This window comes from Linepithema humile, chromosome 2 (assembly GCF_040581485.1).
Source record: "Linepithema humile isolate Giens D197 chromosome 2, Lhum_UNIL_v1.0, whole genome shotgun sequence".
In the NCBI taxonomy this organism is placed as follows: Eukaryota; Metazoa; Arthropoda; class Insecta; order Hymenoptera; family Formicidae; genus Linepithema; species Linepithema humile.
Window position 1 is genome coordinate 29,186,665 of NC_090129.1, and position 25,756 is coordinate 29,212,420.

Sequence of the window (25,756 nt, forward strand, 5' to 3'; positions counted from 1 at the left end):
ACGTCACACTCGGGGCCAATCAGACCATCCGAACGGTTCGACTAAACATGGTGACCCTCAGTGCTTGACGTTTATGTTCGGAAACGCATGATTGAGTGAAATCTTTTCAGTGAAAACGTAACCGATAAAAATGTTAATATCTAAGAAAAAAATACTAATACCTTAACGAAAAAGATTAATATTTTTATGTTAATTTTATATTTAATTTTTCTATATTGAGTTTATAATGTTTATTTATATTATACTTTATTACAGGATATTTATTAGTTTATAAAATATTACTTCAAAATAGATTTTTTTCTGCAAATTTGAAATCAAAATAATATATGTGACGAGAATGCTGCTAATATAAGCTGCTTGGAAACAGTAGTTTTAAATTTACCGCTTATCTGTGACGTCACACTTTGACAATTTTGATTGGTCGCGTGCGCAAGAGCATACCCTTGTCTTTATACCATGTGCGTATGGAGCTCTCCGGGGAAAACTGGCAGCTCTGCTTACATGTGGTTTACGATTGTGTACGACACATCACGACACATCACGACACATGTGTCTTGCTGTTGCATCTCAAATCAGGCATCACTGATCGTCAATACTTTGTGAATTTCCTTCTACAAAATAGTTGCTAATACAGCAAAGAGAGAAGTGAGAATATCGTATTGAATAACAGTTTTCATAATTGTCGGTTTAGGAAAGATTAAAACCGAACGTCACGAGACAAATGTCTGAAAAATTAGGAGGTATTGCTACTTTTACCAAAGAGGAATATGACAATTGTCAAAAATCTCTCTTGTCAAGGAAGGAGTGGCCTGGTCTCAATATTAATGCTGGTACAGTATGATATAAAGATATAAATTCAGATTAGTGAATATAAGAAGGCAAGTTTTAATGAATTTGTTATTTCAGCCTCAAAAGTGACATTAAATATACCAATGCTCATTATGGAATTACATCGATTAGTACCTTATAAGGAAGGGCGCTACGTACAGTTTCACCCATTCAATATGCCATATATCAAGATACGTAAGATTGAAGTAGTTGGAATCGTTACAAAAGTCAAGCGTAATGTCAACAATTTGTTTCTGACAAGTAAGACCAAAAATTGGCATTGTAAAATAATAAATACAATGATGGACAAAAGGATAACTACAGTTATTTCTACATAGTTGAAGATGGAACAGGAGTAATTCAGATCAATTATAAACTGGAGCAATATATGTCTCTATTAGAACAACGTAAGGAGATTGATGAGAAGTATAGAAACCAAGCTGGAAATTTAAAGAGAAGTGAAACAGAAGTTAAAAATTGTCCAAAGAAGTTTCCTAAAACACGTCCAGAATTCACTTATCCATCTAATTCGCGTCTGCAAGATATAGCTGTAAGTTCAATATATATATATCATAAAAATGTTGGTTTTTATAAAATGATCATATGTTTCAGCTATTTTTCAATTAAATATTAGTGTTAATATTTAAAGACATAGTAGAAATGCATATTCAAAAGTCACAACTATACAGATGCAGTATAACAATTATTTTTAATAACAGGTCTTGGAGAATAAATGGTGGTTGGAGACAAACGGTGGCTTATTAGGTAAAGAAATTGAACCCTTTGATTATGTATATGTCATTGGATATCCCTGTCTTGACGTAAGATTCCAAAAGATACCAGAACAAATTACAACAGAATTTATTGAGCATGCAAGATTAACTGTGTTTGCGTTATCTGTCACATGTCTCTCAGAAGAGGCATACAACAAAAAGTTATCAACATGGATAAGCACCACTATTCGCCAAAGATATCAAGAGCTAGAGAAGAAGTAAATAATGTTGAAATGCTGTAAAAAAAAAGAGTTATGTATTGAAAAATTGTCATAATATATTTTTGTTACATTATACGAGATTATGCAACTTCAATCTCTGTGCATGAAAGAAGTCTGTTCTTCTTAGGTGTACTGTACTATTTTTTAAGTTGCTGTTTTGTGATACAAATACACACATATATATATTTACGTAATTTTAAATGCAGAAAATATAATGAAGTAACGCGGAGATAAGCAGATCTAAGAATCGTAAAAATAATGCACTTTATAGATTGGCAAATATGATATTAGTGTCGTTGACTTGTAACAGATGCCGCCGCTTATCTAAACCAGCCGCTTATCCTCTCTCTCTCCTTGCGACCCCACCATCTCTGCTGCGAAAAGTCGTGCCGTCTTTCTGTCCGCTGTTTGCCGTCGCGCGAATAGACGCCTGAATGTACGCTTCCCCGAGGATGGCCGCGATGCTGTCCAACTGTTCGCGGTTCGCGCCTCGTATGATCACGCGGGGAAATGTGTTACGGGCCAAGGTAAGTCTCTACGGCGAGTTCCGACTTTCGCGATCTGTATGGTTTTTTCTTCGCAACACGATTTCGCAGGTGTGACATTTATTGCTCAGGTATGAGATTAGAAGAGTCTCGGTCAAATCGTGCCTCCACTCGCGCGAAATTCGTCAGACCATCTCCGTCTTTGTTCATTGTACGATTACATAATACACATCTCCTTTCGACATCTTCATGACTCACGTATTGCGACCTGTCAATTACATATTGTGAGGAGTTTTCCTGATCACGAGACCGGTACTTATCGACCAGCATGCGACCAGATCTTGTGATTAATCTCCTTGATATGCTGCAAGTGCGGCCTCTTCCTCTCTCTCACTCTTCAAACAATGCCTATTTTTATCCCCGACCGTCAGTATCGTGTCAGTATTTCATAAGATCAGTTGTCTATTTTTCTGACTGAACTCGCCGTTTGCCAACGTGTCGAACATGCTTCACGCATTGTCAGAATAAAACTAACCGGCTTCTACGTTCGTTCTTTTTGCAGGTCGCGAGATCGTTATATAGTCAAGGTAAGGTTAATCACAGATGATGTCTATTAAGGCAGTGATGAGATATAATGAGGAGTTTCCGAAAGTGGCAACCATGAAAGTGATATTCTGGAAAGACAATTCGACAGGAATCTATTAATTAACAAATCATTTTTGTAGGGCGTCCTGTAATAATCTATGCCGAACATGTGCCCAATGCTAAAACTCCATTGTAAGTAACACTGCATAGGTGTTATTTTATATTTGAATATATACATAATACAAAAATATATCTGCTTTTCAACTGTGTTGTTAATATATAAGTTTAATTGTGCTGCACATATTTAGAAATTTTAATTTTTCGCTGTAATTGTTTTCAATTTTAGAAGGATAAGAACAAAGTGAGAAAGGTTAAAGTATTCTTTTGCTTGTAGATGTAGGAAATATAAGGCAAATTATTATTGGATAAATCAAGCGAGACATATACATTCAACTTCATCACTATGTGAGTATAACATTTTAGATTCTTTTGTTACATGTTGAAGACTATATATCTCGTCTTTAGTTGCAAATATAAAAACTCGAGTTAATTTTTTTGTGTGATTCGTGTTTTCTAAATAGGGGAGATCAAGGAAGTTGTAGTCCCTGCATTTGCGGAAAGTGTAAGCGAGGGCGATGTGAGGTGGGAGAGGAAAGTCGGCGACCAAGTTAAGGAAGATGATGTTCTTTGTGAGATTGAAACCGATAAAGTATGCCTTTTCAGTTTCTCATTTCTTCCCGAATAATTACAATACAATTATGAGGTATTGATATTTAACCACGCTTGTTTGCAGACTTCGGTTCCTGTCCCCTCGCCCGGACCTGGCGTTATTAAGGAGATTTTCGCTCAGGATGGAGACACGGTGAAGCCAGGACAAAAATTATGCACCATCGATATCGGTGCGACCGGCGGAGCTGCGGCCGCACCTGCGGCGGAAAAACCGAAACCTGCTGCTGCGGCCGCGCCGCCTCCTCCACCGCCTCCGCCACCGCCGCCATCTGATAGTGCAGCGACTCCTGCACCGCCGCCACCAAAACCCGCGGCGCCTATTCCGCCTCCCGCTGCACGGCCACCACCGCCGCAAAAGCCCACTGCATCGATGCCGGTTGCAGCTATCAAACACGCGCAGGTAAACGTCAAAGAGAATTCTCCACTTGAAAGCATTATGATGGTAAAAAAAAATTATATACTTTCAGTCGCTGGAAGGCGCAAAGGTTCAACTACCTCCCGCCGATTACACACGTGAGATTATCGGCACCAGGACGGAGCAGCGAGTAAAGATGAACAGGATGCGTCTGCGTATCGCGGAACGTTTGAAGGACGCACAGAACACGAATGCTATGTTAACTACGTTCAACGAAATCGATATGAGGTAATTTCTATCGATTATTGCAGATTGTGTTGATTGAATTGGGTGCTTAAAACTCTCTTCACGTTCTTATCACGTTCATCTAATTCATCTTGTGTTCAAAATATATGTGCAATGTTCATGCTCTTGTTTACATAACACGTATCATTAATTTGCAGTCGCATTATTGAGTTCCGAAAAACACATCAAGAAGCATTCACGAAAAAGTACGGTCTGAAATTCGGGTTCATGAGTCCGTTTGTCGTGGCCAGCGCGTACGCGCTGAAGGACCAACCCGTGGTGAACGCCGTGATAGATGGCACCGATATAGTATACAGAGATTACGTAGATATTAGCGTGGCGGTTGCGACGCCGAAGGGACTTGTCGTGCCGGTGCTTCGCAGCGTGGAGAATAAGAACTTCGCCGAAATTGAGATCGCTCTTGCAGCTCTGGGCGATAAGGCCAGAAAAGGGAAGATCTCCGTCGAGGACATGGACGGCGGCACGTTCACGATAAGCAACGGCGGCGTTTTCGGCTCGCTTTTGGGAACTCCTATCATTAATCCGCCGCAGAGCGCGATTCTCGGTATGCACGGTGTCTTCGACAGACCGATCGCCGTTAAGGGAGAGGTAAAGTTCTGCAAAATGTGCACTAAGAATCACTATAATTCCTGTTGAAAGAATTAATTAACACTTATGTCTTTGCAAATGTTTCTATGTAAATGCACAAATATTTCTATTTGTAAATATTTTTTAGGTTGTCATTCGACCAATGATGTACGTAGCTCTGACGTACGATCACCGGCTGATTGACGGACGTGAGGCTGTGATGTTCCTGAGGAAGATCAAAGATGCCGTAGAGGATCCTAGAATTATATTGGCTGGCCTTTAATAACTTAAAACAAGTGTGTTAATGACTTCTACTTAAATCACCAAGATAAACAAGAGCGCGCGACACGAGAGTCTGGATAGTCTCGTCAGAGAGTCTTCCCGCTTCGGAAACTTCTTTTCATTGGAACATTAAGAAACCTGTCAATATTTTGTCCGTTAATTTTGAATCGCATATGGAATGACTCGGCGAGTGCGATTACGAATGACGATAAGCACGCGAGCTAGTCTCGTTTGTAATTTTGAATTTTCACAGTAATTTTGTGAAGCAACGCATAAAATATAATGAGTCACTTTGACTTTGTAACGCTAGTCTGTTATTGGATGACATAATTTTTGTTATCGGACCTTCGAACGCGATAGTCAAATAGCGATTACGTAATCGATTGTTACGTTTTACGCGCGAAGCGTCGCGACGTGTCCACGAACTCTTGTATTTTTACCCCCTTCGTGCGCGCCAAACCGACTTGGATCGATGGAGGGGACAGCGCAAAGAGGCGGAGGTCAAGGAAGCTAGAAAATACTTCATTAGATGTACATTAAATCCACAAGCTAAAATAAAACCTCACTAATTTACGTGTTTCAGCATTGTTGAATTGTGATCACAGCGGCCATAGGGGATACTTAACGCGCGATTTGATAGATCTTTAAATAGAAAAACAATGTTATGTTTGCACTTGTACTGAGCATTTTAAAATCCATTTAACGAAAGTTTTTGCACTCGAAAGAAAACAGGATATTCGTTATTTGCGATCTTGTAAATCAAAATTGTTTCTGAATAAAAACGTGAATCAACGTGAAAGTGTTTTATAAACGAGGGGGGCATTAAATGATGCGTTCACGTACAAAATACAGTACACTGCCAAAGTCTACGAATATTTCGAATCGCTAAATCGAATATTTGATACGAATCTACTGTCGTGGATTAATGCATGCTATATCAGCGTGAGTTATACAATGTTTTCATCATTCTATACATTTGCATAACGAGAGCATTCAATGAATCGCTTTATGCGCGAAAATGTGAATGCTCTTTTAGTCTCATTGTAAAATACATTGTATATCGAGATGAACGTTTTCGGGGATCTAGAATTAATCTTCTGGAGCCCTTGTGCAAATAAAATTTGCTTTACAAATATGTTATGGGTATTCGTTTATTGTTAATGAAATAAATATTTTAAAAAACTTACGCCAAAAACTGTTTTAAAAATAGAAGCTATGAAGTCTTAAAAATAGATATTTATATAATCAGTTAATATTAGTATTTTATTACATATTTAATATAAACTTTAAATTATTTATTACATATTTTTAAAAAAAGCTTACCTTGCGAGATGTACTGCAAGAATCCGCTACGATACCAACTTGCTATCGATCAGAAACAAAAGGGTGGATCGATATTCCCGTATCGACTGTGTCGACATAGCACACTCGAATCTGGCGTGTTCTGACGAGTGACTTGGCTGTTTCGAGGAACAGTCAAGCGTCGATGGAAAATGGTAAGTCTCTGAAATTAAAACAGGTAACTTTTTATTTATTACAAGAATATGGAATTGCGTTATTCAGCATAATTGGAATAGTGCACAATTGCATACTATTGGTTTTAAAAAATCTGGTTAAAGTTTCTTAACATTTTTTTAGGTTAACTATTTCTCAAATGTTAGTCTATCTTACTTTAACTCTGTCTAAAAAAAGTGTATAATAAATTAATCGAAAGTGTTTGTAAAATAAATATTTCTAACGTGCTATAACTAATAAACTGCATATTAAATGTTATAACAGGGTCAAAACCAATCCGGTACTGGTGGTAGTGGAGGTGACAAGAAGGATGACAAAGACAAAAAGAAGAAATATGAACCACCAATTCCCACAAGAGTGGGTAAAAAGAAGAGGCGTACTAAAGGACCTGATGCAGCTTTAAAACTGCCTCAAGTGACTCCTCATACACGTTGTAGATTAAAGCTTCTAAAAATGGAGCGCATAAAGGATTATCTGTTAATGGAGGAAGAGTTTATCAGGAACCAGGAACGCTTGAAGCCGCAAGAGGAAAAGAATGAGGAAGAGAGATCGAAAGTGGACGATCTACGTGGAACACCGATGTCTGTTGGGACATTGGAAGAAATAATCGATGATAATCATGCAATAGTGTCGACCTCGGTCGGCTCTGAGCATTACGTGTCTATCTTGTCATTTGTAGACAAAGATCAATTAGAACCTGGTTGCTCTGTACTGTTAAATCATAAGGTTCATGCAGTTGTTGGTGTCTTAGGAGATGATACGGATCCTATGGTTACAGTGATGAAGTTGGAAAAGGCTCCTCAAGAAACTTATACTGATATTGGAGGTGCATAATATTTTCATTTATATAGATTTTAACAAATCTAAAATTAATATTAGTCGGGCTTTTAAAAATAAAGAGGTTTTCAACTCTAAAATTTAATATAACAAGATATAATTAAGCATTGGTATTAAAAGTTTTACTTTTGAAGCAAGTTTTACATAAGAATAAGAGTACGATGTAATGGATATTTTGGTATTTTCAGGCCTTGACACTCAAATTCAGGAAATCAAGGAATCTGTAGAGCTGCCATTAACCCATCCGGAATATTACGAGGAAATGGGTATTAAGCCTCCAAAGGGTGTGATACTTTATGGACCACCTGGCACTGGAAAGACACTGCTAGCCAAAGCTGTGGCCAATCAGACATCAGCTACATTTTTGAGAGTTGTTGGTTCTGAATTGATACAAAAGTATCTCGGGGATGGTCCTAAGCTTGTGAGAGAACTCTTCCGAGTTGCCGAAGAGCATGCCCCTTCCATTGTCTTTATAGACGAGATTGATGCAGTAGGAACAAAGAGATACGATAGCAATAGCGGTGGTGAGAGGGAAATTCAAAGAACCATGTTGGAATTACTTAATCAACTTGACGGTATGCTAATTTCTACGCAAATATTACAGAATACTGTGGAAAACTTTTTATATTGACCTAAAAAATGATTATTATTAGGTTTTGACAGTAGAGGCGATGTGAAAGTAGTTATGGCTACCAATAGAATAGAAACCTTGGACCCTGCCTTAATCAGACCCGGCCGTATTGATAGGAAAATAGAATTCCCACTACCAGATGAGAAAACTAAAAGAAGAATTTTCAATATTCACACGAGCAGAATGACTTTGGCGCCTGACGTAAATCTTGCAGAGTTAATCATGGCAAAGGACGATCTTTCTGGTGCAGATATCAAGGCAAGAAATTCTTTTTAAGAATACATACTTATTTACACCATATTTTACTTATAATACAAACGTATTTTCTTATTCTTCGTGTTAATTTGAAATAAAAAATTTTCTTTCAGGCAATATGTACCGAAGCTGGTTTAATGGCTTTACGTGAACGGCGTATGAAAGTTACTAGCGACGATTTCAAGAAATCAAAGGAAAGCGTATTGTATCGGAAGAAGGAAGGATCTCCTGAAGGATTATATTTATAAAAAAATTCATCATTGTCTCTGTATAACAAGTCACATGCTTATTCAAGTGGTATATCAATAAAAATTTCTATTAAAAAATTATATTAACTTTTATAGCATTATATCTGTAAAAGTGTTATTGATTTTTATTAAATTTTACTCGATTGTTTGTCATATTAAAACACGCCTATTTAAAATTGATCCCAATATTTGAATTATTTAAGATTGGTTCAAAATATTCATGTAGCCTATTTATTACTTTCGTGGAATGTGTTTTTTGATCTTTTAAAATCTCAGAAAATGGCATATCATGTATATTGGGATTTTGTGATTCTGCACTGCATATATGACATGCACCTCGTCTAGTTTTCTCGAGAATAGCAGCTATATCTGTAGGATGTTTTGAAGTAGATGATAAAGTAGCAGCCAGGCTTTTGTATTTCCCCAATGTAAAAGCAGTTTCGAAACCGTCTTTAAAGCCAATGTCAAATCCCTCTTGCAGCACTGAGTCTGCTCCATCCTGTACGCCTTCCCTATAACCAGTCTGGAAGCATAATAAATCAAATGCAGTAAACAACATGGGAGATATATTAAAAAATATCAATATTCAAAATGTTCTGTGTACCTTGCTAGCAGCATTCATAACGCGTTCCCAACATTTCGAAGCAATCTGTAAAGACTCGTCATCCTCTGTCAAATATAAATTGCTTTTTGTCTTTATATCTTCCATTTCTCAGTTATCTTGCAAAATTATCCGTCCAAAATAATTCCGCAAGCAACTCTAACGACAGCCTGTCTCGCGTTAATCAGATTCGACAAAATCGATTCAATAAATCGAATAGGCATTAAAAATTCACGCAGCGTATTGATGTATACGTCACCAACTGATTAACTGATGTTTTGACCATGATGACAATAAACATTGCAAGATAGGTAAGATAGGTCAGGTTAAGTTAGTCGCTGGGAACTCAAGGGTCGAATATGTGCTAGGAAAACGATACGCACAATTTCAGTGAAAAAATGCCAGGACGTAGGCGAAAGAACAAGCATTTATTGATGCAAAGGAGGCCGCGGCATGTTCTCGGCAAGGAGGAGATGTACCATCAAAAGCGGGACAGAGAGTCGGAGGAAACGGACAAAGAAAACGAGGAGACAGGTTAGAAAAGGGGCTTGGATTTCAAGACGGGGATACGATTTTGACGGTCATTGCAACTGTGATTAAACATTTGCAGAACCCGCGAATGAATGGCCGTTGCAGTTCCCCGTGGCAATGTGGGATCTGGAGCAATGCGATCCCAAGAAGTGCACTGGCAGGAAGTTGCTGCGGCACAACTTGATAAAGATACTGCGACTGGGCACGCGATTTTCGGGACTATGCCTGACCCCGGCTGGAAGCAAGGTAGTTGAGTAAACGGAGAGACTGCCGTGTGCAATGTCAGTCGTCATTGTAGATGCTTGGTATAACAGCAAGATGTTTTGTCACAGTGCGTGACCCCGATGGACCGCGAGATCGTGCAGCAGTACGGTTGTGCAGTTGTGGATTGCAGTTGGTTTCAGCTGGACAAGACTCCCTTCAACAAAATAAGAACATCGCATCCACGTATACTGCCGTTCCTGGTCGCTGCCAATCCAAAGAATTTCGGGAAACCCTGTGAATTGAGTTGCATGGAGGCTATAGCAGCTACTTTAATCATAACAGGATTCCCGGACGAAGCCAAGCTTTATCTTGAAAAGTTTCGGTGGGGAGACTCGTTCTTAAAAATGAACGGCGAACTGCTGGAAAAGTACGCATGTTGCACAAGTGTTCAAGAAATTGTAGCAGTACAAGATGCATTTATACAAAATGCCTGGCAAGAGAGAATAGACAGGCTTGGTGAGAATGCTTTGTGAGAAAATTGTCCTCTGCTTATTATTTTAATATTAATATCGTCTTCGTTCTTAGCGCTTCCTGATTTTCCACAAACTGATACTGAATCTGAAGAAGAAAAAGAGGAAGAAAAGGAGGAAGAAAAGGAGGAAGAAAAGGAGGAAGAAAAAGAGGAAGAAAAAGAGGAAGAAAAAGAGGAAGAAAAAGACAATACAGTTTCAGATGTAACTAAGAAACTAGACAATGCAACAATATGAAGTACAATATTGATTCTAGGTAAATTGAAAATTAGGAAAATTGATATTAACAAGTATAGCAAGGACTTGTATGTGTGTGTATATATATACACATACGTGTGAATATTTTGTATATTTTTGTGAAATATTGACAACAGATTCATTAATATATTGTGAATAAAGCAACGAAGAAAAAGTCACTTGTTATTTTAGCAGTTTATTATGAAAAAATGAAATATTCTATTAAACTCTTACTTTAGCTTAGTTGAAGATTGATACATATATTTATAATAATACTAATCACTCGACTTAATTTTTCAATTCTTGCAAAATCGAGCAAGAACATGTTCATTGGAATCAAAGTCGCGGAGTAAACGAAGTTTGTTTTCCCGCGCGACCTCTTTCAATTCTTTGGTAAAATTCTGCAAATCCTCTTTGCGCAAATCTGCCATGCATTTGCGCAACTCTACAATCACTGGCGCACCCGTCGACGCCAACGGCGCCAGATTTGCCAGTTGCTTTGTCATATTGTGCGCTATCCAAATGAGATGAAATCTACCCACGTATTCGCGTTTAAATTTCAAAGTTTCCAGCGACGTCACAGGATGAAAGATTACCTAAAAATAAAATTGTTCTACATGAAAAAGTTCATCGACTCGTCGCCAAATGCAAAATGCACCTTGTGATTTGGTACTTCCATCCAGGAAATTCTTTCTTTATCCAGTTTGGATTTGTTTTCGGCATTCGTCCATGACTCATTCTCTATTTCAACGTCCGGCATCTCGCACACTATAGTGCCATTTAAAATTGAGGCATCTCGATGAGCGCCGACATACTCTTCACATAGCGGTTCTTTCGTTCGTATTTCATGAATTGCACGCATAATCTCTCGTTCCGCAATGTCGGTTGCTCTAAACCTTTAAGAGGTCCAGTTTGAGTTTCATCGTAAACAAATACACAATATCTTTGTTGAAGAAGACTTACTTCTGGTCTTCCTTTTCTTCAGTGGCAGCCCAAGTGAAAAAGGGACCGTTAACGATATCTCCCAGGTATGCGTAATGTATAAAGCCAGGTCCGTATTGTATTATATTGTTTAACAAAGTCGGATTACTTCTGGCTGGTTCACCTTCCAACCATATAAACGCTACTCCATTATTTCTCCAAAATCTAATTGATTATGATAATAAATCATTGTATATTTTTCTAGCTGACAAATATTGAGATTATTTTATCCAAAGCACATCATTGTTCCGACCATATATTTGTAATCAATTACCTGTATTCTTGTATAGTAAGATTTGTATTGCATCTGGGTTTCAAAACCATATAATAATCCCAATCGAAAGCACCTTCTCTGTAGTCATATCTCGTTTTTAATAATTTTCTAATTCTGTGATCCCAGTAGTTCACAATGGGAACTCCTTCGCACGTCGCGCGTGTCCAAAATCTTAAAAAAAAAAAAAAAATAAATAAATAAATAAATATTTGTGGAGACACATTAAGTATTTTACTTCTTAAAATCAAACGTCCTTTCTCTGTTACATTATTATGCGTTTAAAAATAAAAATATTTACTTAAAAATGCTTTCCAAATGATCTCTATCCTTATGCTTAAATTTTTCTAACGATAACCATGGACAGTCAATGGTCTGAGTCGGAATATCGATCAGTTGTTTGGCGCATTTCGCTAAGTATTTAGCTGTAGCCGGCCTCAGAAGAGTGTTTCCTAAAATCTCCAAGTAATATCGCGTTGCCTCCTGCAATCCTTTAATACATAAATAATAAATATAATTTTCTTCGACCTAATTATAGTGAACTTGCTATTTATTTGCAAGTACATACCCAAATTTGTTTCCAAGCAAACGCTCAATAAAAGCACCGATCTGGCAACTTGCTCTAAGGTTGGCTCGATAACGTGATACGTGATTTTCCGGTCGGGATGCGTGTAAGATGATGCTACTGTTTTCACGATGTGCCGTGCATCACCAGCACCTACAATTAATACTTCAAGATTGGTTGAAACTAGGTGTTCTGTTTGAGTTAATTCGGCTTGCAAATCCAAAGGATGACTATATCCCCACCACATGTTATGTTCCGTGATTTGTTAAACTTTATGAAATTCAAAGCTTTGCAGAAACACTATGTGTACACTATGTATTTTCTGTTATTGTTGCCAAGTATGGTTCAAGATCTGTTATCTCCATGACAACACGAGTACAAATGAACAGTACAAATGAAAATGATACTTATTTGAATTCTGTATATATTTTTTATGTATTGGATATTTTCTATTTTTTTAAAAAATCATTCCGTCTGCTCGAACAAATATATACATTATTTCACAAGTCATTCGAGGCAGAAATTAATGATAGAAAGACACCTGGCAAGAGGAGTAAGAAGCATTATATTAAAATAAAAATATTATAGATTTATATAATAAAATTATAAACATATAATTATATATATATATGTATGTATATATATATATGTATATATATATATATATAGCGACATATAGTCATGTCTTTTAAACTTATAAAACCATTTATTTATTCCTATGTAGAATCTGTGAGACAGATAAAAATATCTCCCTTGTGAGTTTTCTTTTAACAAAGTTTGTTTATAAATTTCCTCGATATTCGTTCGATACAGCAGTTCATTTGTCCCTTTTTTTCTGAGCCCGTTTGTTACCACAGCGTTGTAAAAGGTCAGTGATAGGGCCCTTGTGTTGAAATATAGCGACGAGTTGTGAACGTGCTTCGTTCATGCCCTCGCTGATTAAACTACTGCGTTGCATGTTACCCTTGATCAACTCGTTCACACGCTCAAGCTCGGTATGTCTGCTTTTGACAGTTTGTTGCGACTCTAACAGCATTAGCGTCGTTTTTAACTTTTCGTGAACCTGCAGTGCACATACAGTGTTATCATTACAATTAAAGTACAACGAAAGTCGCTTATTGCTCGGATAAAATTGATGAGATTAAATTCGACACGTACTTGCTTCTCAAGATCCGCGATATCTTCCATTTGCGCGGTGAGATGGTAGATCTTCCATCCATTTAGTTTTTGTAATACGTGTTTCTGCTGCGCCAATTCAGCAACCGTCGGCCTTCTCTCCTCGCGAGGTCGAACGTCACTGGGCCTTCTGTAATGGTGTAATCTGACTGCCCATTTACTTTTCCAGGAAGAGCCTGAAAAGGGAGAATGCGTATAGCGAAAAATATATAATCGACATGAGAAGAACAGATATGCGATTAAACTTCTTTGCGATAAACATTTGCTTTTTTAATTTACCTAACAAACTTGGTACAGGCCGCGTCCGTATCGTAATTTCCGTTTGTTGAGGCGATTTAATATCACTCTGTACACTGGAGACTTGTCTCTTATCAGATAATTTCTCTTTTGATTCTTCCTTGTTTTCCTTCTTCATCCTTTCTTCCGTAATAAATTGCATCTCCTCTTCTATGCCTCTAGATTCGGTTAATTCTACACCTGTAAGTTGTTGCTTACGTGGCTTTTTTCTCGGCGACATTTCTATAGTAGGATTAATAGTAATTCTAGATTGTTCGGGTTCCTCGTCAAGACCTGGCGAGGACGTAGCGGATACAGTCGTGGAACCAGAACTTTGGCCACCATCCTGATCCCCTTTTGGCGAACATGGTGGACTAGACATCGATCTACTTGACGATAAAGATGCGAGTACAGGGACTAAATTTTTAGCTGCACCTAATAAAATTAAAGAAATTATGTAAGTTTTGTGATACAAAATTCAATATATTAAAAAAACTGAACAAGTAAATAGCTCTTTGAATATAATTACAGTTATAATTATTTATGTAATTTTACATATGAAAATTTCTAATAAATGCATAAACAACATATTTTGTAACTCTAATGAATCTTTACTGACTTTATATTCTGACATATTTCATTTAATATTATTGTCCATATTAAATATATATTAAAATATAATTATTAAAAGCACGTTTTGATAAAAAAAAATATTTATCTTAACGTATAATAAGAAAATAAAATAAAATAATGTAACTAAAATTACTGTATTATAATTTAGAAAATGTAATAAAGCTGCAAGAGCCAGAATCGGTTGAACGTGTTCAAAATTTATTTCATATGATAATTGATTAATATTAATATCGTATGAAATAAATTTTGTGAGCTCAACTGGCTCTGGCTCTTTATTACATTTTTTTAAATATTGGACAATATGAAAGCCAAGTTTATTATTACTTTTAATTACTGTGTTATGATCACTGAAACAATTTTATTGAACAAAAAAAAAATTATTTTAAATTTCTTATATTAGTGCTCTTTGAACTTCACTTCACTTTAGTAAACTGATAGCCTGAACAAACCAATTGTAAGTTCTTTTCTTTCGTATCTGATTATAGCTATCATATGTATATATTTTATCAGTAAGACAAGGTATGTAGAAAGCCATACAAAATTTTTCAATTTTTATCGTTATAGATAAATAACACATTATAGATAAATAACATAGACATATATTTAAAACAATTTTAAATGCATATTGTGATCATTAATAATGTTTTAATTGCATTTAGTCTTCCTATTGAAAATATATATAAAATATGTATACTATTCCTTTAGTTGAATAGCTTATTGTAATTTCAACATATTTATACCTTTCACAGGTGAATTGTCATGATCTCTCTTCCTCAGAATGCTCGGTCTGGGAGACGCGTTGGGTTTACTATGCGTAGATTCCTCATATCCTGGTTCTACAACTAATCTTACAGGTTGTACTGTTGTCTGTCGATATTGTGAGTATGCGCCTGAAAAATAAAATACAATGTGATAGTCATTTATAAAATAAAAGAAAAAAATGCAAATTATCTTTTAGGAGATACCTAGCAAATTATTTTAGTGAATAATCGTCTAGAAAAAGATTACTAGATTATTCTTTTAGAAGGTAATTTACTAGAATAATCTGTTAGATATCTTCTAGAAGATAATTTCTATTTTTTTCCTTTTTGTTCGCATGCTTCAAATAATAGCTATTCACCTGTGGCTTCAAAAGAATAATATGTAGTGCTTTGTGGTGGGTGTATATACTGTCCTTGAACCGGCTGAGCGGAACTGGTAGCCGTGTTAGTAGCCGACACGCGTAAACTGGTTTGTTGCGCTGGCTTGATCTGGACAGTTGGTCCGATATTTTGGGGCTGTACAGTGGCGGGCTTGACTGGCGCCGGCGCGGCCCTCACTGGTACAATGGGCAAAGGGTGCAAAGACATTCCTGTAATTTTCGCGACTGTCGTCGGAACTGTCTGCAGTATGCGCATCGCATTCGCTTGCGTATTCGTGGTTGTTGTAATCACTTGCGACACCGTACTGAGACTCGATAAACATGTGACGACACGCGGCGCACCTTGTTGCTGTTGGACCTGTTTGACAAGCGGTTTATTTGTCAATCATCTTGAAAGAATAAGCGAGGAATGCGTTCGGGGAATGCGACATATGTGCGCATACTAACTTGCTGCGAAGGAATAACGATATGGCTAACAGTTGATGGCCCGGCCACTGTATTAATTGACAATTGTCGACCCACCGTCGATTCCACCGAGCCGACAGTAACCGCAGTCGTGCCACTTATTCTGTTGCCGGTCTCCACAACGGGTGCTGACACAGCAATGCGTTTCGTGGTGCCTGTCGTAGCTAGAGGCCTGCTGGATTGGCTAGCTGGCTAAACATTTCAACCAAAAAAATTGTACACGTTAATAAATTGTACATTTTCAATATCTTCATATTTAGGTGCATTCAGAAAGTTACACGCAGTGTTACGTATGTCTTCAGTTCCGGATCAAACGCATTGTGCCAATATATGTGTATCAAGATGCAAAACTGATAGCTGTAAGTGTTCAAAGCTGTATGTAAAACATAGGGTTAAAAGCTGCACAGTATTATATACATACAATACATTCCATATCATGTTGCGTGACGATTTACCTGAATCGTCTGCGACGACGACTTTCCAGGTTGCGGAGTCTGCGTGACCGTTACTACCTGCGGCGTCGGCGGTCTGTTTTGTGGAACTGGAAGTCTAGTAATACTACTATTCGTTTGTAGAATGGGCGTCATTAATCTGGACGGACTACCAGTGACCATAGTGGCTTGAACAGGTCTCCCTTGATTGGTGGGCGTAATTAGCCGCGGTTGTTGTCCCGTGTACACGGCAGACGATGGCCTGGAAACTCTGCTGACTTGTGGTGGAGGGTGTCTTTGCGCATATACGACGGACGTTGTTTTAGGTGGCCATTGAAGATTAGTGATTGGTGTATTACTGTCAAAAAAAAAAAACAAACAAGATATGTATACAACAATTTAACATGTGCATATTTTTATTTTGATCGCATTGTATTTGCTTTTTTACTGAATTTTATTAAATGTATATACCTTGGTCTAGTAGTAGGCACAGTCTGTCCAGTATTCGCCCTGACCATAGGAGTGGCGACAGTTGACCTCGGCGCAGAGATATTAGCAACTGCTGCAGGTCCTCGCGGCACATGATACGTGGCTGGCATGCTGACCGTTTGTTGCGCCAGCTGCTGTGACTGTGGTTGGCTTTGCCTTTCCACATTTAACATTGCTGGTGATATTAATCTTACTGTAGACCCTACAGAACCTACAGAACATAACTAGAAGCAGTGGAATTGATATTATTACAAGATACAAGATATAAGTCATTAAAACGTTACAAACTACTTCAAACTTTCTACATAAAGAAAATTTCAAAAGAAAGAGTGATTCGATCCAACTTAACGAAGATTTGTATACATTGCAGTATATTGATACGGTAATATTATTATGCGTAAAAATTCAATATGTAATATTACCGTTGTTGTTTGTATTTTACTGGTTTCTGTAGATGAGGTAGTGCCACCAGAAGGGACCACGGGCTTCATTAGGGACAACTTCGGATTCATATCAAGCGACACTGATTTGCCTACTAGGCTGCTGGATGTTCCCACTGATCCAACAATCGTCTGGGTCGGCTGAGCAATGTTCTGCATACTACTTTGAACCACACTTTGTACATTTTGCACACTTTGTACATTTTGCATTGTCGTTAAGTTTTGCGCCACAGCTTGCACAGTTGTTTCCGGCAGGCGTTTATCACCGCCGCTGCTCACGGTGCTCAACGTGGTGTTCATATTTGCGCTGTTGGCATAAAGAAGACGGCGAATTAATTACGCGTCACATGAAATTAATTGAAAAAGAAATTAAAAGCCGAAAATATATTCGGCTAAAGGTATCGGTGGCGGACGATGAAGATTTACGCGAGTAATGGAATCGGGCGATGAGCGGCTCGATGTGCATCGCGTACGAAGTAGGGCAAGCCATCCGCGCGATGCTACGCCGAACGGCTGTTTTATGTCAGAAGAAGACAGCATCGGAGAAGTCGGGCGACGTTGGAGGTTACCGCCGTTTTGTCGATAAACGCGGGAAAGTTCGCGGCTTGACAGACGACGCGTGAGCCGCTTCCTCGTTGATCTCACGCGTTTCCGGAATGGGAAAAGACGAGCTGCGCAGCGCAAAACGCCGGATTTTTGCTTGCGCTTTGATTTGACAGCAGTCGATAGCCCGCGTAAGGGTCGCAGGAAAAAAATGCACATACCTACGTAGAAATCCCGCACCGAGGAAATATCGCCGGATCACTCGCACACCCGCGCACAACACTTCTCAGACACTCGAGTTTCATTGACGTTCTCACCGAAAAGAACCACATTCCAAAATCACATACAATGCCTCTTATAACGCTACAAAAGTTTGTAGCGTAACATAAGCACGACGCAGTGCGGGAAGGCGGTTACTGACGTCCACAAATGTTCCATGTATCGCGCGACGTGCGCGTAGGGACTTTCTTTTCGACGCCGATCTCTTCGCGATATATAGAAATATTCAAATTATTCCGCACAACAAGTGAAGCAAGCAGTTGGCAATCGTGTCATCCATCAACGCCGCTATTGGTTGTAAATTGGAAACTTGCTGTAGGATAGAGTGAAATGTAGACTTACAAATCGACTATCTCTCTCGGTTGTAAACTTTCGGTTTCACTCGTTCGGATTCTGTTTGTAGAGAGCGCGCTCTTAGGGAAGTTTCCGTTAGACGCAATTTTCTCTACTATTCGAGTACTCAAAGTTCTTTTTACCTCGCGGCACGATGGGTAAGAAGCGTGATTTTAGAGAAATTTATTTTTATCGATACGAATCCAGCTTTTATTGTCGCAATATCGCGATGAATTATGAACAGCGCGTGAACAGAATTCTGTTCTTTATTCTGAAGAAAATATTATTTTTGTATCTTTACGTTCCACCGCTAAAACTGTTTCGCAAAACGTCGACTCTAAACGTTTCGTTTTTGTGTTATGCTTCACTTCTTTGCTTATTTGAATGAATATCACGCTATTGGCGAATGTAGATATCGTAGATTATTTGCATAGCTATAAATTTCTATAATCCACGTAAAAACAGATTAGTTTTGTATTGTCAAGATTGTGCACTGATTAGGTTACATTTTTGTCTAGGTTTACGAATGTTGTATTACAGGTATACTTATGAATGTTGTATTGCAGGTATTTCGCGGGATCATTGGCATAAGCGGAGAGCCACGGGTGGAAAGAGAAAGCCCATCCGTAAGAAGAGGAAGTTTGAGTTAGGACGTCCAGCTGCAAACACTAAGCTTGGACCACAGCGGATTCATACGGTAAGTTTGAGTTTCTTTTTACAATAAATTCTGAAACAATGACTAAGTATCAATGTTAAAATAATAACAATAAAATTAAAATTTAGAAGAATATTTGCGTTATCACAAACATTTACAGAAAAATATTTGGATATAATAACTGTTAACTTTATTATGAAAATATAACATGATGATTACCTTACCTACTCTGAGTGCCATGATGACCACAAAATCTCACAGCACGCTGATGGAAACCTTAAATATAACATTATATTTAATATTTTGAACATGGTTATAAGTAAATTTTTGTCTGTACAAGGTCCGTACACGAGGAGGTAATAAGAAGTACAGAGCTCTTAGATTGGATACAGGAAACTTCTCCTGGGGCTCTGAGTGTAGTACCAGAAAAACTCGTATCATCGATGTTGTTTACAATGCGTCTAACAATGAATTGGTGCGAACTAAAACTCTGGTGAAGAATGCCATTGTCACCATTGATGCCACGCCATTCAGACAATGGTATGAGGGTCATTACGTCCTTCCTCTCGGCCGCAAAAGGGGTGCTAAATTGGTGAGTAACTTGATATAATTTAATTTAAATTATGGATTGTTAGATGGATTGTAAGATAAAACGGAATGTGATTATTTTTATAGACGGAAGCTGAGGAGGAAGTATTGAACAAAAAACGTTCCAAAAAAAGTGAATCCAAATACAAGGCTAGACAGCGATTTGCTAAGGTTGAACCTGCTTTAGAAGAGCAGTTCGCAACGGGACGTGTTCTTGGTACGAAAATGTTACTTTTAGATCTTATTTTATTTTAAAATTAATATTTGTAAATTAATGATTTTGAACTAAATGTAAAAAAGCTTTAATGTTCGACCAGAAAATATTTTTTACTCTTTTTCATTATGCATGTATTTTATGTCTAATGAAGCTGACTAGAAAGTAATAATTTATTTCAATTTTAGCTTGCATAGCAAGCAGACCTGGCCAATGTGGCAGATCGGACGGATATATTCTGGAAGGCAAGGAACTCGAGTTTTATATGAGAAAGATCAAGAGCAAGAAGGCTAAATAAATATGAAATGTATAATGAATAAAAAAAATCTTGAAATATAAGAAAAATCTTATCTTGTGTTTATTATTATTATTAGTAAGCGAGAGTAAATTAAACTTTTAAAAAATAGATAATAGAATAAGATAAAATTGGAAATTGAGGAGGTGTTCTTTGTCGAAATAATACAATACTAGGAAGTGCTAGGAATCAACTAGAAATATACAATTTGACGAGCAGTAGAATTTTTCTGTGTATTTCTACATTTATGATTACTATCGCTTGTGCAGTTCATCTAATATCTTTAGCATTTTTTTCTATAATTTAGTGATTTAGCAAGAATTAAAATCTTAGTATTTAGTGTTAATTACCGATTTGGCAGTTTATGCTAAAAAAAGATTGTGTTTTATAAAAAGAAAATATAATCTTGCAGAAATATGTTCAAAAGTGTTTGACAGAAACTTCCGATTCTTATCACAGTATGCATGCCTGTGTTCTCATTCAACACGTTCGTATCAAATCTAAACCCTAACCTATTCATTCCTGAGTTTCGCTTTAGAAAACATGGCAGCAGCCAGCGGTATGAATTTTATCCTAGTCTTTTCAATATTCTGTTGACAATACATGACAAAATAATTGCTGTATAATTAAATGTTTTCTTTTCATCATTGTTGACTAACAAATAATAACGAGATCTCTGTAAAAAGTCTTTCTTTATAAAAGAAGTCAATATGTTTAACCTTAAATTATATTTACTTTTATTTAATTCAATAAATAAAACGATATTACATTTTCTCTCATATCTAAAGATGGTTTTTTTTTCAGGCTGGCTGCTAAATAGTCTTTCTTCAACATACAGGCATGTGACAGGCCTTAATTTTTGTCCCATTGGTTTTCTACAAATGCGGAACTATGCTGCTAGAAAAGGTACAAGAGAAAAGGCCAAGAAGAAGAAAGTCAAAAAAATTATTGAAAAAGTGGGTTTTATTCCACACAATCAGAGACAGACAAGAATGTAAGGCCTTAATTTTCATAACATAAATTATTTTACAATCGAGTTTTACATTTTTATTAATGTTGTGTCCCCAATATTCTACAATGCAAATATTGACACAATTTACTTGCAAGAAACAAATATCAATAATATTTTATCTTTTTTATCAGAAAAAAATAATATAACAAATATGATATTATATTTTCTATTATTTTCTTATGTTAGTGCAATACAGAAGGGTGAAACCAACGTTGAAGATGTTATATTAGACGACAGTCAAAGGACAGATCCAATAGATAACGTATGGATAGGGAGATATCACAAATGGAAAGTTTATTCCTTTGAGGAAGCAGTACAAAATCATCGAGAAACGCATCATCCTACTATGTATAATTTACCAAATGCACCTATAAAAGCATTTATAGAATTGGATATGCAGGTAAGACTAAAGTATGTCAAAGTATAAAAAATCATTTACACACGTATAAAGTTATGTTAAATGTGTTTTTAGGATGCAAAAAAGAATAAATTTGTAGATTCTTTTTCGCGGATAATATGCATACCACATGCATTTAGCCAAGATCAAAACAGGAAGATATTGGCATTTTGTAAAAGTCCTGAAATGCAGAATATTGCGATAGATGCCGGAGCTCACTTTGCTGGTGGCAAAGATTTAATAAAAAAGATTCAGGTGAGGTAATGATATTACATCAATATTTTTTGTAATGAATATGTGAAGATTATATCTTCTGATAAATCATTACTGATGGGGTTTATACTATTCTAGAATGGAGAATTCTCAATAAAAGAGTATGACATTGTTGTGTCGGAACCAACCATTTTACCTGATTTGTTATTAATTAGAGGGATTATGAGAAAGAAGTTTCCCAACACTAAAATGGGTTAGTAGAAATATATAATAATAGATTTTGACATTTTTTGTGCCATTCTTTAAAAATGATTTATATCCTTCGTTAATTTATGTTTAGGTACTCTGAATCCTGACATAAAGATGCTTGTAACAAAATTTGTAACCGGCATAAAATACACAGCAAAACCACATGATGTTGTGAAATTTTATGGTACCATCGATATTGAATTTGGAACGGTAAGTTCTGCTGTTATTTATACGATTGTTTCATATTATTACAAACAGTAAATAAAATATATAACACAATATATAGTACACATTAAAACAATGTATTAAATGATTCTGTTAATCATACATTATGAGTGAAACGATGGAGAAGATTATTGATTAATCTATTTTATGATTTATTTATCGATCAAAATTAATTTTAGCTCAATATGGACACGAAACAGTTAGAGGAAAATTTCGCCGCTGTTGTTCAGGACGTTGATGCTGCAAAGCCACGTCGACCTGGACCTTTTATCACCAGGTAACTTTTAGCAAAATTATAATCATGTTTTTTTTTCACTTACATAATTGTGTTCTCTTATGATTGTACCATTATACTTTACTAGAATTCGCATTACGTGTCCACCATCAGGAGAAATGTTTAAAGTTAACTTTGAAGAATATATATCTACAGATAGAGTATCAGGAGAAGAAGTAGAAGACGATGAAAAACCAGACGCTGTTATTGCGTCTCATTAATTTCTTGCTCATAGAGATATAAGAATAAAGTAATATCTTTAGTTAAATATATATATTAATTATAAATATAATATATATATATCAGCAAACACAGAATATTGCAGTAACATTGCAGCAACGTTGCAATATTGCGATATTGCCGCAATATTGCGATATTGCCGCAATATTGCTGCAATGTTCTGTGTTTGCTGGGTATATTTGTTGAGCAAGAAAACCTTTGTTTTCTTCCCGTTACGACCAATAATTTAATGCTCCTGCATATCCTTCTTTCGTTCCTAAAAAGTCCAAGCTTGTAAATTTTCTGTTATTAAGGTATCGCAAACGCATTAAACGATGTGAAACGTCGCCAAATTATAAACGTCGCTGTCGCAATAAATATATCGCGACAGTGAATGGATGAGCGATTCTATCTTCAGTCTTAAATTTTATAATCGTTATCGTTTTGCGATATGAAATGTTACGATGTAATTGTTGTCCGTGATCGTGTAGTTTGGCCATAATAACCGTCCACTGAAAGGTGCATAATTATGCAGGACGTAATGCTGTTAGCGCCGATAGGATATGATAACTATGGTCTACCGCTTGTGCGTTAATAAGCCACGATGATACAACGACGAGGAGGGGGACAGAGGCGGCGCGAGAATTAACGATGCCCTAGGCGTGTTCGCCGCTGATGAATACCGTGAGAATCCATTTTATTGAGCGAGTCATTGTACACACTAGGGCTTCGGTGAAAGCGCTTATAGATATTTAAACTTCTCATGTACGCGAAATCCTGGTGAAATCTTATAGTCTCTTCTCATGGTTTAATATGAAGCCTTTGTGCGCGTAAAAACTTCCGTAAATATCAGGTCTCCGTGTGTTCGTCGCAATTGTTCAAGGTGAAGATCGCTATTTGGCGATACCTTGACACAATTCACAGCAAAAGTTTATATTAGAAATATACTTTCTAAGAAATTTTTGCTCTCTTTAACGCGAGGCATTTGTGTGCATTCTCAGTGAATTTATCATTTTAATGAAGTTTTCGCGCGTTTGTGATGCAAAAATTTTGCAAAAGTAAAATATATCTCTTATTAATTTGATGTAAATAATATATGAAAGATGTGTATGAAAAAATGAATCGGCGGATAATCAGCTGTTGACGAAACTTCGCAGTTTCGCGTGATCGTCAGCGCAATCAAGATCCTCGACATGCGGGCAGTCCTGTGCAATAAGGATTTCGATTTCGAGCGTTTATGAAGATGCACGCGGATGCCTTCCGTTGTAATCTAACGCGCGACGATGCACTTTCACACGCGCGGTCACCCAGTTCGCCGGATGGTAGAGCCGTCTCTGCGGGAGAAACGCGCGTGCATACGACGAAAGGAGCGAAGGAGGACGAAGCAGGCGAGGTAGGAGAAGGAGCGGCGAAGGCAAGTGAAGCGAAGGAAATGAGAATGGAGAACACGGTGAGCGGGCGACCGGTGGTGGTGCGGCACCGAGCGACCGAACGAGCGACCGGTGGAGGGGCGACGGCGTACCTACCTGCCGGTCGTGGGCTCAGTCGGTGTTCGCCAGGTTGAAAATCCGTCCGTCGGCTTCTCTTGGCCTGTTTAAACCGGCGCGTAACTGTATACGCGAGCCGGTCGCGCATCTGCACGCACGTTTTTCCGAAGAGAACAGACGCGCGTCGTCGGAAACACAGCCGGAGGGTGATTTTCGCCCCCTTCGTTCTCCGATCTCGGCTGCCGATCGCGCGACGATATCTCGGACGAAGATTTAATCGCAAATTCGGAAAAAAAAAAACGGAAAATTTTACGCTAAAACGAGGTCTGTGTCTGGTGAGTGGAAAAGTGTAGGAGGCGTACGCACCGACGCGCTTGTATGCGTGGCGCGTTTTTCCGTGACACGCGTCCCTCTTTCTCCCTTTTCTTTTGTGTGTGTGTTTACGTATGGTGTAAGATCCGTGCTGACACTGTGCAGGGAGCAACGACACGGCGAGAGTAAGAGACAGCGATTTCAAGTTTTCCTCTCATCGCTCCGATTGCCTCCTTCGTGGACATGTTTCTACTGGACCAACAACTGCGGCATTAGACGATACACAGGCGCACACGTGCACCAGTCATGGTAAGTTCGCAGGGCGCAAAATCGAATCCGATGACTCTCAGAAATCACTTTCTGCGAGGCGTTGATTGTAACAATAGCCTAAAGTTGACTGGAAATTTTAAATTTCATTATTTTAAATTATTCTTACGCATTTATCCAAGTTGGTTTTTTATTTTATTATTAATTGTTTAAGGGCCGATTGATTAACTATTTCAACTTTTTGACAGACTTTTCACCCCTCTGTTATCTAAAATAAATACCAGTAAATATCAGTGTTCTATCAGTTGATAAAATTCTTCTACAGGTTAATTTATCATTGCCAAGAGATAATATTATTCGGCATTCCAACCGTGATTACTAAGTTACTGATATAGAAAACTGAGAGGTAAAGTTGGAACAAGTTGGCCCTAAGTTGTTAAAATCTTTTCAAAACTGTAAACTTGTTTGTCCAAAATAATAATTTTCAATTTCTGCTGTTGCTGTAGTCAACTTCTGAATCACCTTGTTCTCTCTTCTCATAAAATTAAAAAAAAAATTGAAACAATAAGATGTAATTTTTACCACATTTTGGAATATTGAAATCGA

The 25,756-nt window shown here is 37.4% G+C and overlaps 9 protein-coding genes and 1 long non-coding RNA gene across 13 annotated transcripts in view; 7 read left to right on the forward strand and 3 right to left on the reverse strand.

Annotated features, from left to right (window-relative positions):
• Window positions 1-429: 429 nt before the first annotated feature.
• Window positions 430-1,897, forward strand: LOC105676002 (uncharacterized). Its single transcript, XM_012373542.2, has 4 exons — window positions 430-830; window positions 907-1,089; window positions 1,167-1,378; window positions 1,548-1,897. The coding sequence occupies exons 1-4, from the start codon at window positions 722-724 to the stop codon at window positions 1,821-1,823; spliced, it is 780 nt and encodes a 259-aa protein (XP_012228965.1). The 5' UTR covers window positions 430-721; the 3' UTR covers window positions 1,824-1,897.
• Window positions 1,898-2,163: 266 nt separating this feature from the next.
• LOC105676001 (dihydrolipoyllysine-residue succinyltransferase component of 2-oxoglutarate dehydrogenase complex, mitochondrial) lies at window positions 2,164-5,930 on the forward strand. The gene is made up of 9 exons (XM_012373540.2): window positions 2,164-2,349; window positions 2,870-2,894; window positions 3,033-3,084; window positions 3,287-3,357; window positions 3,474-3,601; window positions 3,686-4,021; window positions 4,089-4,264; window positions 4,420-4,870; window positions 4,998-5,930. Exons 1-9 carry the CDS (start codon window positions 2,257-2,259, stop codon window positions 5,130-5,132), a joined length of 1,467 nt encoding a protein of 488 aa, XP_012228963.1. The 5' UTR covers window positions 2,164-2,256; the 3' UTR covers window positions 5,133-5,930.
• A 538-nt stretch (window positions 5,931-6,468) lies between these two features.
• Rpt2 (26S proteasome regulatory subunit Rpt2) lies at window positions 6,469-8,698 on the forward strand. Its single transcript, XM_012373527.2, has 5 exons — window positions 6,469-6,627; window positions 6,911-7,472; window positions 7,672-8,058; window positions 8,137-8,372; window positions 8,483-8,698. Exons 1-5 carry the CDS (start codon window positions 6,625-6,627, stop codon window positions 8,615-8,617), a joined length of 1,323 nt encoding a protein of 440 aa, XP_012228950.1. The 5' UTR covers window positions 6,469-6,624; the 3' UTR covers window positions 8,618-8,698.
• Window positions 8,699-9,211: 513 nt separating this feature from the next.
• LOC105675992 (18S rRNA aminocarboxypropyltransferase) lies at window positions 9,212-12,181 on the forward strand. Its single transcript, XM_012373528.2, has 4 exons — window positions 9,212-9,752; window positions 9,829-9,995; window positions 10,082-10,469; window positions 10,539-12,181. Exons 1-4 carry the CDS (start codon window positions 9,617-9,619, stop codon window positions 10,718-10,720), a joined length of 873 nt encoding a protein of 290 aa, XP_012228951.1. The 5' UTR covers window positions 9,212-9,616; the 3' UTR covers window positions 10,721-12,181.
• Dnaaf3 (Dynein axonemal assembly factor 3) lies at window positions 10,901-12,788 on the reverse strand. The gene is made up of 6 exons (XM_012373526.2): window positions 12,541-12,788; window positions 12,274-12,463; window positions 11,976-12,146; window positions 11,684-11,866; window positions 11,379-11,616; window positions 10,901-11,316 (listed from the first exon to the last, which is right to left on the reverse strand). The coding sequence occupies exons 1-6, from the start codon at window positions 12,782-12,784 to the stop codon at window positions 11,017-11,019; spliced, it is 1,326 nt and encodes a 441-aa protein (XP_012228949.2). The 5' UTR covers window positions 12,785-12,788; the 3' UTR covers window positions 10,901-11,016.
• A 435-nt stretch (window positions 12,789-13,223) lies between these two features.
• On the reverse strand, window positions 13,224-18,570 carry Sap130 (Sin3A-associated protein 130). 3 transcript variants are annotated; one of them, XM_012373545.2, is made up of 10 exons: window positions 18,353-18,570; window positions 17,571-17,895; window positions 17,131-17,372; window positions 16,684-17,017; window positions 16,211-16,420; window positions 15,743-16,121; window positions 15,363-15,512; window positions 13,993-14,424; window positions 13,696-13,889; window positions 13,224-13,600 (listed from the first exon to the last, which is right to left on the reverse strand). In XM_012373545.2, the coding sequence occupies exons 2-10, from the start codon at window positions 17,886-17,888 to the stop codon at window positions 13,355-13,357; spliced, it is 2,505 nt and encodes an 834-aa protein (XP_012228968.1). In that variant the 5' UTR covers window positions 17,889-17,895; window positions 18,353-18,570; the 3' UTR covers window positions 13,224-13,354. The 3 variants fall into 3 exon arrangements, with proteins under 3 accessions (XP_012228968.1, XP_012228969.1, XP_012228970.1); XM_012373546.2 differs by lacking the exon at window positions 18,353-18,570 and adding an exon at window positions 18,015-18,240; XM_012373547.2 differs by lacking the exon at window positions 18,353-18,570 and having other exon boundaries at window positions 17,131-17,359; window positions 17,571-17,707.
• A 209-nt stretch (window positions 18,571-18,779) lies between these two features.
• Window positions 18,780-20,550, forward strand: RpS8 (ribosomal protein S8). Its single transcript, XM_012373498.2, has 5 exons — window positions 18,780-18,901; window positions 19,310-19,440; window positions 19,739-19,990; window positions 20,074-20,203; window positions 20,389-20,550. Exons 1-5 carry the CDS (start codon window positions 18,898-18,900, stop codon window positions 20,496-20,498), a joined length of 627 nt encoding a protein of 208 aa, XP_012228921.1. The 5' UTR covers window positions 18,780-18,897; the 3' UTR covers window positions 20,499-20,550.
• Window positions 19,344-19,760, reverse strand: LOC136997819 (uncharacterized). The gene is made up of 2 exons (XR_010888457.1): window positions 19,623-19,760; window positions 19,344-19,470 (listed from the first exon to the last, which is right to left on the reverse strand). It is a non-coding gene; the product is annotated as an uncharacterized lncRNA (long non-coding RNA).
• A 355-nt stretch (window positions 20,551-20,905) lies between the features above and the next one.
• Window positions 20,906-23,157, forward strand: mRpL1 (mitochondrial ribosomal protein L1). The gene is made up of 8 exons (XM_012373493.2): window positions 20,906-21,054; window positions 21,300-21,489; window positions 21,694-21,907; window positions 21,980-22,159; window positions 22,256-22,370; window positions 22,458-22,576; window positions 22,771-22,868; window positions 22,954-23,157. The coding sequence occupies exons 1-8, from the start codon at window positions 21,039-21,041 to the stop codon at window positions 23,084-23,086; spliced, it is 1,065 nt and encodes a 354-aa protein (XP_012228916.1). The 5' UTR covers window positions 20,906-21,038; the 3' UTR covers window positions 23,087-23,157.
• Window positions 23,158-23,488: 331 nt separating this feature from the next.
• Cad99C (cadherin-99C) overlaps window positions 23,489-25,756 on the forward strand; it is a 98,895-nt gene continuing 96,627 nt past the window's right edge. The window contains exons 1-2 of one of the 2 annotated variants that reach the window (XM_067349142.1): window positions 23,489-24,906; window positions 25,049-25,192. In XM_067349142.1, the coding sequence (XP_067205243.1) occupies window positions 25,190-25,192 (3 nt within the window). In that variant the 5' untranslated portion in view covers window positions 23,489-24,906; window positions 25,049-25,189. Of the gene's footprint in view, window positions 25,193-25,756 lie in introns of both variants that reach the window. The other variant, XM_012373487.2, reaches the window with a different exon arrangement.

Coding starts and splice junctions, on each gene's coding strand:
- LOC105676002 (XM_012373542.2), top strand. CDS start 722: ATGTCTGAAAAATTAGGAGGTATTGCTACTTTTACCAAAGAGGAATAT. Junction 831..906: donor TGGTCTCAATATTAATGCTG/GTACAGTATGAT, acceptor TTGTTATTTCAG/CCTCAAAAGTGACATTAAAT. Junction 1,379..1,547: donor CGCGTCTGCAAGATATAGCT/GTAAGTTCAATA, acceptor TTTTAATAACAG/GTCTTGGAGAATAAATGGTG.
- LOC105676001 (XM_012373540.2), top strand. CDS start 2,257: ATGTACGCTTCCCCGAGGATGGCCGCGATGCTGTCCAACTGTTCGCGG. Junction 3,602..3,685: donor GTGAGATTGAAACCGATAAA/GTATGCCTTTTC, acceptor GCTTGTTTGCAG/ACTTCGGTTCCTGTCCCCTC. Junction 4,871..4,997: donor CGATCGCCGTTAAGGGAGAG/GTAAAGTTCTGC, acceptor AATATTTTTTAG/GTTGTCATTCGACCAATGAT.
- Rpt2 (XM_012373527.2), top strand. Junction 7,473..7,671: donor AACTTATACTGATATTGGAG/GTGCATAATATT, acceptor TGGTATTTTCAG/GCCTTGACACTCAAATTCAG. Junction 8,059..8,136: donor ATTACTTAATCAACTTGACG/GTATGCTAATTT, acceptor GATTATTATTAG/GTTTTGACAGTAGAGGCGAT.
- LOC105675992 (XM_012373528.2), top strand. CDS start 9,617: ATGCCAGGACGTAGGCGAAAGAACAAGCATTTATTGATGCAAAGGAGG. Junction 9,753..9,828: donor CAAAGAAAACGAGGAGACAG/GTTAGAAAAGGG, acceptor AAACATTTGCAG/AACCCGCGAATGAATGGCCG. Junction 9,996..10,081: donor TGACCCCGGCTGGAAGCAAG/GTAGTTGAGTAA, acceptor GTTTTGTCACAG/TGCGTGACCCCGATGGACCG.
- Dnaaf3 (XM_012373526.2), bottom strand. CDS start 12,784: ATGTGGTGGGGATATAGTCATCCTTTGGATTTGCAAGCCGAATTAACT. Junction 12,147..12,273: donor CATTTGGAAAGCATTTTTAA/GTAAATATTTTT, acceptor TTTTTTTTTAAG/ATTTTGGACACGCGCGACGT. Junction 11,867..11,975: donor CTTACTATACAAGAATACAG/GTAATTGATTAC, acceptor ATAATCAATTAG/ATTTTGGAGAAATAATGGAG.
- Sap130 (XM_012373545.2), bottom strand. CDS start 17,888: ATGAACACCACGTTGAGCACCGTGAGCAGCGGCGGTGATAAACGCCTG. Junction 17,373..17,570: donor GTAAAATACAAACAACAACG/GTAATATTACAT, acceptor CACTGCTTCTAG/TTATGTTCTGTAGGTTCTGT. Junction 13,601..13,695: donor TCGCGGATCTTGAGAAGCAA/GTACGTGTCGAA, acceptor TGTGCACTGCAG/GTTCACGAAAAGTTAAAAAC.
- RpS8 (XM_012373498.2), top strand. Junction 19,441..19,738: donor GACCACAGCGGATTCATACG/GTAAGTTTGAGT, acceptor TGTCTGTACAAG/GTCCGTACACGAGGAGGTAA. Junction 19,991..20,073: donor GCAAAAGGGGTGCTAAATTG/GTGAGTAACTTG, acceptor TTATTTTTATAG/ACGGAAGCTGAGGAGGAAGT.
- mRpL1 (XM_012373493.2), top strand. Junction 21,490..21,693: donor AATCAGAGACAGACAAGAAT/GTAAGGCCTTAA, acceptor TTCTTATGTTAG/TGCAATACAGAAGGGTGAAA. Junction 22,869..22,953: donor CCTGGACCTTTTATCACCAG/GTAACTTTTAGC, acceptor ATACTTTACTAG/AATTCGCATTACGTGTCCAC.